Below are 12,784 nucleotides of genomic sequence, written 5' to 3'. Positions count from 1 at the left end.
TTTTGCAAATTTATTAAAAATAAAAAAACTGAGAAATCACATGTACATAAGTATTCACAGCCTTTGCGCAATACTTTGTCGATGCACCTTTGGCAGTAATTACTGCCTCAAGTCTTTTTGAATATGATGCCACAAGCTTGGCACACCTATCCTTGGCCAGTTTCACCCATTCCTCTTTGCAGCACCTCTCAAGCTCCATCAGGTTGGATGGGAAGCGTCCGTGCACAGCCATTTTAAGATCTCTCCAGAGATGTTCAATCAGATTCAAGTCTGGGCTCTGGCTGGGCCACTCAAGGACATTCACAGAGTTGTCCTGAAGCCACTCCTTTGATATCTTGGCTGTGGGCTTAGGGTCGTTGTCCTGCTGAAAGATGAACCGTTCCCCCAGTCTGAGGTCAAGAGTGCTCTGGAGCAGGTTTTCATCCAGGATGTCTCTGTACATTGCTGCAGTCATCCTTCCCTTTATCCTGACTAGTCTCCCAGTCCCTGCCACTGAAAAACATCCCCACAGCATGATGCTGCCACCACCATGCTTCACTGTAGGGATGGTATTGGCCTGGTGATGAGCGGTGCCTGGTTTCCTCCAAACCTGACGCCTGGAATTCACACTAAAGAGTTCAATCTTTGTCTCATCAGACCAGAGAATTTTTCTTTCTCATGGTGTGAGAGTCTTTCAGGTGCCTTTTGGCAAACTCCAGGCGGGTTGCCTTTTACTAAGGAGTGGCTTTCGTCTGGCCACTCTACCATACAGGCCTGATTGGTGGATTGCTGCAGAGATGGTTGTCCTTCTGGAAGGTTCTCCTCTCTCCACAGAGGACCTCTGGAGCTCTGACAGAGTGACCATCGGGTTCTTGGTCACCTCCCTGACTAAGGCCCTTCTCTCCCGATCGCTCAGTTTAGATGGCCGGCCAGCTCTAGGAAGAGTCCTGGTGGTTTCGAACTTCTTCCACTTACGGATGATGGAGGGCACTGTGCTCATTGGGACCTTCAAAGCAGCAGAAATTTTTCTGTAACCTTCCCCAGATTTGTGCCTTGAGACAATCCTGTCTCGGTCTACAGACAGTTCCTTTGACTTCATGCTTGGTTTGTGCTCTGACATGAACTGTCAACTGTGGGACCTTATATAGACAGGTGTGTGCCTTTCCAAATCGTGTCCAATCAACTGAATTTATCACAGGTGGACTCCAATTAAGCTGCAGAAACATCTCAAGGATGATCAGGGGAAACAGGATGCACCTGAGCTCAATTTTGAGCTTCATGGCAAAGGCTGTGAATACTTATGTACATGTGCTTTCTCAATTATTTTTAATAAACTTGCAAAAATCTCAAACTTTTTTCATGTTGTCATTATGGGGTGTTGTGTGTAGAATTCTGAGGGGAAAAAAATGAATGTAATCCATTTTGGAATAAGGCTGTAACATAACAATGTGAAAAAATATGTCCACATCCTGTCATTGATTGAATAAATAGCAACATACACATCTGCCCCGCAGTTGAAATAATGTTTTATTAGAATATAATTCATTCTGTTTCAGTAAGCAACTCACATCTGACTTTGACAACAATAATGTAAATACCTCACTAGGACTGCCTGGCTTTTGTAAACACTAAACGTTAATTGGTAGAACAGAGGAAAAAGCTGTAGACTTGTTTTGTCTTCAAAAACTTCTACGCAAATAGCAGTGCAAGGTAATTGTCCAAAAACACACTGCAGGACAGTATTAAACAATTACTAGCAATATGGATCGGTAACCTTGATTCAAGAAATGCTTCGGGCCATGCAAAAAGCAGGCCACAATATGAAGCGTGGCTCCTGATAAGAGGATTAACTGTTGTGTACTTAAACCCATGACAACCATACACATCGTGCTTAATTTTGTAGAAGAGGAAAATACACACTATTGGGTGTTTCTGATTTGGCAAACTAAATACAGAAACAGGAAAATAACAGGCAAGGGTTTAATTAAAAGCAGGAATTGGACTCTGATTAACAAATGGGTTTATTACAGAAGGCAGCAAACATATGGTTCCCTCTGGAGCAAGATTGTGAAAAATTGCCTTTGGCTTCTATGGTGTGGAGTGGAATGCCCCACTTTCTACCCACCCCAGTCCCCACTCTTTGCTGTACCTAACTGTTCCTACTGCCAGGGAAATTGACCTAGAAAAAGTGATCAGGTTCAGTCTTTTTGCATGCCTTAAGATAGTGATGCAGTTTGCCTAATCTACTTTTTTTTTTTTTTTTTTTCTTTTTCTTTCTCTTCACAGACGCTGAAGCACTCCATTCGGCTTGCAGACCTGAACTTTGAGAAACTAAAAGCTGAATCAGAGCGGCTAGAGCAGCACACAAAAAAATCTGTCAACTGGGTCTTATGGGTGATGCTGATTATAGTTTGCTTCATCTTTATCAGTATGATTCTATTCATACGGATATTTCCAAAGTTAAGGTGATGCTGGGATTGGCAAGTAAACAAACCTTCAGAAACTTAATACTGTCATGAATGGCTTCTGATTTTTGGAGCTGCTTGACGTTTCTCGATAGATGCTTTTTCTTCTGTGGATATGTAACTGTTCTCCCACAGGTAAACCTGTTGCAAAAATAATTTGGAATTGTTTTGCTGGGAAATTATCTTTGACAAGAGAAAAGTATGAAGGAAGACTGATTGACAATACTGTCCCCTCATATCATCTTGCTGTGCCCCAGGGTAAAATTGTAATAATAATTCAAGAATGGAACCCTGAAGCAAATCCTACAAAGACTCCGAGCTGTTCCGTAAATGCAGCAAATACAGTACCCCATGTTTCTGAGTTCACCTTCTTTCTGTCCTGTCCGGCTTTTTTGGTTTTGCTTAGAAAGGATGGGTTTTTGAGAGTGTACAGGATAGGACCATTCTGTACTGGCCATATTCTCTCAAGGCTGTTGTTTTGACACACTGTCTTAATTGTTCTGCCATACCACACTAATTGATAAGACTCCTTGTTTACAAATATTTTCGCTGGCTTTTTTTATTTTTTAAAAACAGCAGCATGGCGCCTCAGAGAGACTGTCTTTTATGATAATGCATCCTTCTACCAAGGACAAGTGAAAGAATTGGATGTGTGGGGTTGTGTGACTCAATTTCTTTTGTATTTAAATGGTTGCAAGCAGCGCAGCCTAGCATTGCACCCTCATTTGATCATCTGTCAGTTTGATTTCAAATAGACAGTCGTCTTCTATACTGGTTTTTCCTAATATCTGCCAAAGAGTGAGATAGGAAGGCAAGCTTGCATGATGGATGGTTAGGTGAGAGGAGGTCTGTCGCTTTTTATATGTTACAACAACTAATCAGTCTCTGAATAAATCTGGATTTATTTATTATTATTAAATTGGGGTTGTCTTAGGAGCTAAAATACAAAAACTGATGCCTATAAAGGAGTAAAACATCTGAGCAGCTTCCATATTTACTCACACCATGCCACTTTACAGTTGCCAGATAGCTTAATCAGGGCACGTGTAAGGATGTGAGAGGGAAAACTCATACAGGCATTGGGTTCTTGGGGTGAAGGTGGGGGTGTGTTTGAGAAGAATGTGCAAGCTCCACAGAGATACAGGCCCGGACACAACTTTGCAACTGTGAGGCAGTGGGGGCTAACCTCCTTGCTGCTGTATTGCTGGACTCCTTCATACATACTCCCCAACCCCGGGCCCCAAAGAGTTTAAATAAAACTTACTAGTAAACAAAACCCTTCCTAAGAGTAAGCCATTTGACCCATCAAGCTTGTTTGTGTGCTAAGAACATGTGAGAGCTGTGCAGTTTGTCAGTACACCGTGGCCACGTAACCTGTTAGGTATTTCTAAACATCCAATGCAGAAACTGGTCCCTTATTTTAGTGTTAAATGAACATGCTATCTTACCTTGCTTGTGCCCACTATTAAATACATCTGAAGAATTATTTATTTATTTTTGTTGATTTGTACTTAAGAATTCAAACACTTGCGTAAGCACCATGTAATCTTCTCTGCTCAAACTTTAAATGCATTAATTCATCTTGTTTGTCTGAGTATGGGGCTTCATAGCCATGTGGTTCCAGAGTGCTTATTTAACAATCATATGTGGAACTACTACCAATACTTATTGAATAATATTGAATAACTGCACATCTAGAATCCAATTCATAAAATACTTGTAAAGCCAAGCTACCCATACTTTGTAATAAATAAATACTAAACAAATGTCTAATCTAACCTTCCCTTATTGACAACACTACTGCCTTGCTTCTGGAGTAATTCTGGGAGCCCCTGTCATGTGTTCAGGTTTTGCGTGAGTAGTGGAACAATCAAACCTTCTCCTTTTAGTGCATTGTGATTTAAAAAGGCTCCAAGCAATGAGTCACTGTTTATATAAGACTTGGTTTATCCTGTCAGAATGAATTGAAGTAACACAGTCCTTGGGAAATCAGCTGGAGGGGGTGTGTACATCTCTATTAATGAAAAATGGTGCAACAATTACGTCATCAAGAATTCCTTTTACAGAAAAGGCATTGAGATTAGTATATTGTGTGTTACCATTCTGGCTTGCTAGGAAGTTCAGCTAAATGATATATGTGACTATTTGTAGATTTAGGTAAAATTATCACATCTATTTATATTTTAATAATACTTCAGTAATACTATATACTTAAGTAACTTCACTCCAGCATAAGGTGTTACCTTTTCTCCAAACCATGTTCAATACGATTATCTGTGTTAAAAGTAAGTTATCTGTTTACTATATACCATATTGATAGGAGTGAAATACAGTGCATTTAATTATCATTCCAGAATCCCCTGTGAATGTTTATTTTTCATGTTTGATTATGTGATTTGAGGACATACAGCATTGTTATTTTTAAGCACAAACTCTTACCAACAAGAAAGAAATGCAGTATCATAGGAAGAAGGTGACCCCTTACTAGCACAAAGTTTATATTGTGATTGTCTTTTCCTTCTGTGGACCTTGCACTCTATTGCAACTCTCAGGATTGTTTTAGGTATTCTCTATACATGAAGGCAACAAAAGGATATAATTGGTGGGAAACAGAGGCATATTCCATTATTTATTTCGATTTTCATAAAAATGTTTGTATGGTACCACGTGAAAATCTAGGCATCAAACTAAAAAGTGGGAACTTGGAAAATTGTGTAGATGGGTACACAATTGTCTCAAAGGATTATGGTGAGGGGAACCTTATTAAAATTGGGTGATGTTAAAAGTGGTCTCCCGTTGGGATCAGGGCTGCAGCCACTACTCTTTTTTTTTTTTTTTTTTTTTTTTAAATAGACCTAAATAATCTGGATTGTATTATAAACAAAAGTGAGTTAAATTTGCAGATTATGCCAAACTAGGCAGATTTGCAAATAATCTAAAATCGACTGAAACCTTGCAAAGTAATTAGAAAGAATTAAAGCTTTGACAGCATTGTAATAGATGATATTTAAAGTAAGTAAATGCAAGGTATTACACATCGGAAGTAAAAATGTTAGATTTGTATAAAGAATGGGAAGTGTGAAACATAAAAGTATAAATTGTGAAAAGAACCTAGGAATCCTATAGGACTCATCACTGTCTACATCTGGACACTGTAAAGAAGGCATTAAAAAAGCTTCTAGGATGTTGGGTTATATATCACAAGATGTGCAGTAGAAGACAAAGGAGGTTATGATTAAGCCGTATAACACTGTTGAGTACTCATACTCCTGGCATACTATGTGCAGATTTTTGGTCTTGAGGCTACAAGATAGATATAACCGTCCTACAAAAAGACCTCAGAAGAGTGATTAGGTTGATTCCAAGACTGCCCTGTATGAGTTGTGATAGAAGATTGAAGGAGTTGAACAGCTTTAATTTAAGCAGATGGCGATCAAGAGGTAACGTGGTTAACATTTTTCAAAGTTATGAAAAGAATGAATACATTGGATCCCAGCTGTTACTTTAAAATGACATCTTCAACAAGAACACAGACGCACGGATGTAAACTCGTTAAGTGTGAAGCTTGCACAAACATTAGAACGTTTTTTTTCTTCAATCACAGAGCCACCGACACATGAAATAAATTACAAAGTCGTTTGTTAGACAGTAGGACTTTAAAAACTTTAATATTGTTTTGGAGAGCAAACTTTGAATGACCTGTCCTTGTCAATATTGTTCTAATGTTTGTGCCCTGATAGCTTTATCGAGAACATAGTGAAGAATATTCACGTTAGAAATTCTCTAATTTATCTTTGCATCACTTTGCCTGTTGTAAATGTACATTGTCTCATGTAATGAAGGCATTGTGTTCTCTGCACCCTGACTGATGATTTGAGTTTTTAGTGGACTTTTCCATTTGATGTAATTTTGCACACATTACACTTCTGAAGTACAGCATATTTCCTGATATGAATTCCTTGACAACATCAACTTAGAAAATTATTTTTTTAAATGTAAAAACTTACAACTCTTAACTGTCACAGATGCCACAGCCAACAATTGAAAAGTCACTTAGACATTTTAGTGTCATGGGAGGTTAATATTTGCGTCATCATGAGACACTGACCCTTTGTCTGGTATCACATTCAAGGCTCTGATTAAAAGTTAGTGGTGCTGTTTTTGGCAGCCTCCCACCTAGCCAGCCAGGAAGGAGGTTGACACTCCTTAACTGGAGACCTCACCTTCCCTGTTCTGTTATGGAAACCAGTTTGTTATGAGAGAAGCAGCTAAAATGACAGTATTGCAGGTTTTTCCTTGGAGCTCTTTTTATATCAGAGGAAGGTCAAGCAGGAGTCATTTACTGGCAAGTCTGTGATGGGGTTATAGAGTGCAGGGGATGTCATGTAGATTGTACTGCTGGTTGTTACTATCACATGAAGCTCAATCAAAAATCACTTAATTGCTATGGCAGTGTTGTGTTTTTTTGTTTTTTTTTTTTTCCCAAACAATACCGAAAGATCCTGAATGGATAAGACTTTTAAACATATTAAATAATGATATAAAATGTATATATTTATAAAATATTGTGATGTCCAAGATGTGGACATACAAAAAATTCCTTATTTAATCATCAAATTATGATAATTCCTTGGGGTTTTCCTTAATTATAGTAAATAGTTGATGACCCGCTCAAACTTCAGTGTTTGCTCTTTAGGTATGCCAATAAATATTTCCTTTAAGGATGGATGTTTACCCCTGAAATGAGGTCCTTTTTTCATGGTAGGACCTTTTATTGAAGATATTAAAAATTGTTGGAGGGGCCTTTTTTTCCCCCACTTGCATTACAAGTCATTTGTACCAGTGTTTATTTTCTGATTTATTCTTCAGTATCGACCGTATGCCTCCTACCTCTACTTCAATGTTCATCAACTCTTGCTGTCAATCTACTTCTAACTGCCTTTAGCCGATGTAGTATTACATGACTTTGTGTCACTGGATATGTCAGACTTGTCCACTATACTGTAGTTGCTGAACTCACTGCAGCTCCATGTCCATTTAAACAACTGAAAATTGCTGGCCATGCCAGTGTTGTACGACATTCTCTTTTGTTTGCACTGGCATTTATTTCTCGTCACTCCGTTATATAATATTGCATTTCTGGATGAGCATTGGTTGGTTGTCAGATGCGCACAGAGCTCACCTCTGTGACTAAAGACCAAATCACGGAGTCTCTGGGCATGTCACTCTATTGCCTCCTATTATGTAAAAGAAGGTTACAACTGTGACATGGCCTCTCAACATTTGTGTGCCTCTTACTTTGTTCTCACTTGGTGTTTGCTGCTGCTGCCTCACTGTTCCAGAGTCCTAGATTAAAATTCCTGTCCTGAGCATTTCCTCTAGAGACTTTGCTCTCCCCATGTCTATGTATATTTTCCTCCCACATCCCAAAGACCGTTGGTAGATTTGCTGACTTTATATCGACTGTATCCAACTGTGTGAATTTGCTAAGTTATGAACGGGTTGCCAGCCCAGGGTTGGTTCATGCCTTGACAGCCATGAATTGGAGAAGTGGGTCTGAAAATGGATGCATTTTTTATTTTTTGTCCATTTGTTGTTTGTGTATTCGCCTGTGATGATGTATTTTATGTGAGGTACCCTGTATTGCATTTTTTATCATATTTTTTATCTTAACCGCTCCAGAATTATTGGCACCCCTAAAGGTGGGTAAAAACAAACATATAAAATAACCAATACCTATAATAATTCAGAGATTCCTAAAAGATCTTGGAGAGATTTCTTACAGTATCTAATTATAATCATTCCTATGCAAACATTGTTTTAGTTAGAGAATAGTGTATTTTTTCAAGAACATAGGGGGCAGAAATACTGACATCCCTAAAGAATACCTTTAAATAAGACCAAATAAACATGCTTCCTTTTATTGCTCCTGTTATCCAGGAACTCCTTTGTTGTCTGTTACCGTTTCCTGTTTCCCTTGGGTATAACTATGAGGTTGCACTCAAGTGAAATCCTATTTTTTGACATCCATTAATATCTGTAACTCCAAATACCTTTCAACTTAGCTGAGCCTAAAGGTTGTTGGTGTGCACAGATTAGTCACTGGTTAAAAAAACAAACTCCTAGGCAACTGAAAACATTACAGTTTTAAAATGTTTCGGAAGAATGAAGCAGCTGAAAATTTGCTGGGAAAAGGGTGCGCGAGTTTGCTGCCCCCAGTAAATCCACTGAGAGTGAGGGTAAGGAAGGCTAAGAAGAACGTGAAGGTCAAGGTTTCTAAAATGTTTAGTTTGATTGAATCTTGGAGTTATTGTACTAATCTGTTAGCACCTCCATGGCAAGAAGCGTTATGGAAAAGTTCCACAAAAAGGGATCCATCTTAAGAACAAGCCACACAATGCCGCATCTGACGTTTACCAGGCATTGTTGGATCTTCAAATGAATTTCATATGTTATGGTCAGCCGAGACAAAAATTGATCTTGAGTCATGCACATCATAATGTATGGTGCAAAAAAGTGACTGCATACAAAGTAAATCGGCAGATACCCACTGTGCAGTCTGATGGTGGATCATTGATGCTCTGGGGATGTTTTGCAGCAAGCAGTCCATGGGCTCTTGTAAAGATTAACAGAAGAAATAATTCCACAAGTACCAAGAAATGTTAGCCCAGATCCAGGCTACCTCTTCCCATAGGGTTGAAACTTGGCAATGCATGGACCCTCCAACAAGCTAATGACCCTAAGTGAACATCAAAACCAACAGAGAAATGTTTGCAAGGACACAAGATCAAGTTTTGCAATGGCTATCTCAGTCTGCAGATATGCATCTAACGCAAAGTCTGTGATGTAAAATGAGTAGGGCAGGCCACCAGCACAAACCCAAGAATGTTAAAGAACTGCAGATGCTCTGCATGGATCTTGGACCACTCATTCATGCAGAATGTTACAGTTAAACACTAAAGTGTCTCACTGCTGCTGTTTCTGCCAGGGGAGGCTTCACTAAATTTTAATCATGGGAGTGCCAATATTTTTGAAACCTACCCATTGTGTTAGTAAAGAACATTTTTTGTTTAAGAAAATGTTATAACATTTGTACATTTTGTTCAAGCCCAAATCATTGCATGTGTGCTTTATCTTGTATATTAATGTTTAACTGGCTTCAATGCTAAATGCATTTCCCCTTAATGTTTACTGCTTTTCTCAAGTCTACTGTGTTGTCACATCCTGTGGCGTCATCATTGGTGACATCATGCAAACCAAGGAAATGAAGATCGTAACAAAAAGTATCTTTATGAATATCAAGTAAAATATAAAATTACCGGTAATATTAAAAAAATGCAAGAATGAACTTACAGTATGCAAAGGTCAATACATTCAGTAAACTTAATTGGCAAACCTTAGTCGCTCCATAGGTGAGTCTGCAGGTGTGCCTGACAGTGGACTGGCCTGCCATCCAGGTTTGGCTTCTGTCTGTTGCTGGTACATCTCGGGGCAGCCCTGCGCTCGAAAAAGTGGTGCTCCAAAAATGGATTGAGGAGAGAAAGGACTTCGCCTGCCTAGGAAAGAGATGACGTGATTTTTTGCCGGCGTAGTCAGGTGGCAGTGAAACCCATTTGTACTGTAGGAGCTTGAGCTTTAAGATATACTAGACGGTGATGAGTGTTGTTGTCTGTGCTTCAATTGCAGCTTTATGTTTACATCAAAGTAAAGGACTAAGCCTTGTGACAGGAATCGACAGAGTCCTCAATGTCTGCTCAGTGTTACAAGTGTTGTTTGGACAACCGCTCTTTGTAATTTCTAAGAATCCAGCAATCACTAAGCCCTCTCATGGGTAAAGTTGCTGAAAATAAGAATAAATTTGTAAGTATTCAAATATACAAAGTATAAAATAAAGTATACGGTATTTAATATGCTTTTACAGTGCTGGTAAAAAGCATTCACACCTTGCAAGTTTTCATACCATTGAATCACAGTGGATTTAATTTGGCATTTCGACACTGATCAACAGATAAATGACATTTTAATGTCACAAGTGAAAAATATGCACCGCATAGTCTAAATGAATTACAAATATAAAGCACCAAAAAAACAATTGCATACGGACATACCCTTTCACATCATATTTAATAGATGAACCTTTAGTAGCTGTGATAGTCTTGAGTCTCTATGTCCAGTCCTGTAAAATATGAAAACTTCCAGTTGGCTGAATACTTTTTACAAGCTCTGAAAGTCATTACTGCAGTGGGATCTGTCCTACAAGTCCATTCGCCCTTATGTATTTTGTATAGTGCCATGCATAGGTTTCTGCAATGTGAAGCAGTCCATGTAGCTTCATTTAGCCAACAAATCCAGAAGATAAAATTATGTTGTCTTTTCTGACAAAACAACTGTACTCTAGAAACTCCTGTAAATGTCTCTAAGAAGCACCCGTAGTTTTCTGGAGCCTTTTCTAACAAGCATGCATTGGTAGATAGGTGTGGCATAGTGGTTAAGGCTTTGGCACTCAACCCCTGAGGTTGTGGGTTCAGGTCCCACTACTGGTACCACTGTGTGACATTGAGTAAGTCACTTCTCCAACCTGTGCTTCAATTGGAAAAGCACAAGAAATGAAACCCAGTTGTATCTCAAATGGCGTAAGTTTCCTTGGAGGAAGGTGTAAGCCAAAAATCTAATAGATGTGAGCAGTTATCTCTATCAGGTTAGGACAAATTCCTATAGTTCTCTCTAACTAGCTCGAATACATTCAATCAGCAAGCATTTCTATTCAATGGTTTGTGTTTGTGTATTGCTGAATTAAAAAGCAATTAAATGACAAGTGTACATTTCTTGTAAAAATTAAAAGTTAACCGAGTGTAGGGTTGGAGTGCACCAAACACAATACACAAACCACCAACTCCCAACTATGGTTAAATTGATATCATTTTTTATTTTAAAGGCACCTGTACAAAATTATATATATATATATATATATATATAAAGTCAATATATGTATGCATGTGTGTGTGTGTATGTATGTTCCAGCATGACTTCCGAACGGCTGGACCAATTTTCATGAAACTTGGTACACGTTTCTCATTGGTCGACTAACAATACTGTAGGGTGAAAGCAACCCTAACCCACCCCCTTCTGGGGGGGGGGGGGGGTGGGGGGGGGGTGAACTTGCAGTCTTTCATGCATGTTGTCCAGTTGACACTCGGAACGACCACCAGAGGGTGAACTGGAGGTAACTGCCAGAATTCTTTATGTTTGAGCGCCACCGCTCCCCTGTTGCTCTTGAAATTAAATAGAGTTGGCCGGTTCTGAGCGTCATCTGGATGATAACATACATACAAGACTGCAAGACAAGCACATTAGTGAGTCTTCATTGTTTGTTAATTTATTTTTATTTTTAAAGTTGTGTTTTTTTTTTTATTCATTATATTTTTCTCAGACAATTTAAAAAAAAAAAAACTTTTTCTCCTGGGCAACGCTGGGTATTTCTACTAGTTACAGATAAATATGAAAGTGCGATGTACTAATATAAAAGATACATACACTACTGGTCAAAAGTTTTAGAACACCTCAGTTTTTCCATTTTTCTTAAAATGTAATCATTTGAAATGCAATGAATGAGCCTAAAATGGTGAAAAGAAAGCAGTAAACTGCCAGAAGTTTAAATGTTTAGCTTTGCAAAAACTGAAAAAGGAAATACAAGAATATTACAAATGAGCCTTCTTCAGGGAACAACAAATAGGTTACAACCTATTAAAGTACGTTAAGCCTTGCAAGTTGAAGCAAACAGGTTGCACAGGTGTTCCAACTTCTGTTGATTACTTAAAACACTGTCAGTCTTAAAGTAGATTTGGAACCGAGACACCCGCTGAAGTACTACTTGGACAATATTAGAAAATAAAAAGAAATTTCCTAGCAGTTTTTGATAACCTAAACTTAAACCTCTGTCAGTTTACTGCTTACCTTTTCACCATTTTAGGTCATTCATTGCATTTCAACTGATTAAATCTGAAGACAAGCTGAGGTGTTAACGCTTTTGACGAGCAGTGTGGATAAAAAGGCGCTTAATAAAATAGGAATGGACAGATAATAAAGTAACTATAAGAAAATGTTTAACTGATAGTAAGCTCACTATACAAAATATGAAAGACACTCTATGAAATAAAAACGAACACATGTAAAAGGCACCATATACAAATTAAACTTAGATAAATAAGAATGATGAACAGAAAGGAAAGGCACAGTATTAAACTGATTGATATATAGACTGACATACAGAAAGGGCACAGCGTGACTGTTAGACAGGAAGATGACTAGAAGAGGTACATATTGTCTTTGGGCTTTCAACT

The 12,784-nt window shown here is 38.4% G+C and overlaps 1 protein-coding gene across 2 annotated transcripts in view; it reads left to right on the top strand.

Moving 5' to 3' along the window:
• The window catches only part of use1 (unconventional SNARE in the ER 1 homolog (S. cerevisiae)), a 42,809-nt gene extending 34,430 nt beyond the window's left edge, over positions 1–8,379 (top strand). For both annotated transcript variants that reach the window (XM_028816308.2, XM_028816307.2), the window contains exon 8: positions 2,266–8,379. In XM_028816308.2, coding sequence (XP_028672141.1) covers positions 2,266–2,448 — 183 coding nt within the window. In that variant the 3' untranslated portion in view covers positions 2,449–8,379. The remainder of the gene's footprint in view (positions 1–2,265) is intronic.
• The last annotated feature ends 4,405 nt before the right edge of the window (positions 8,380–12,784 follow it).

This window comes from Erpetoichthys calabaricus, chromosome 12 (assembly GCF_900747795.2).
Source record: "Erpetoichthys calabaricus chromosome 12, fErpCal1.3, whole genome shotgun sequence".
Lineage (NCBI taxonomy): Eukaryota > Metazoa > Chordata > Cladistia > Polypteriformes > Polypteridae > Erpetoichthys > Erpetoichthys calabaricus.
This window is presented reverse-complemented; position numbering and strand designations above follow the sequence as displayed.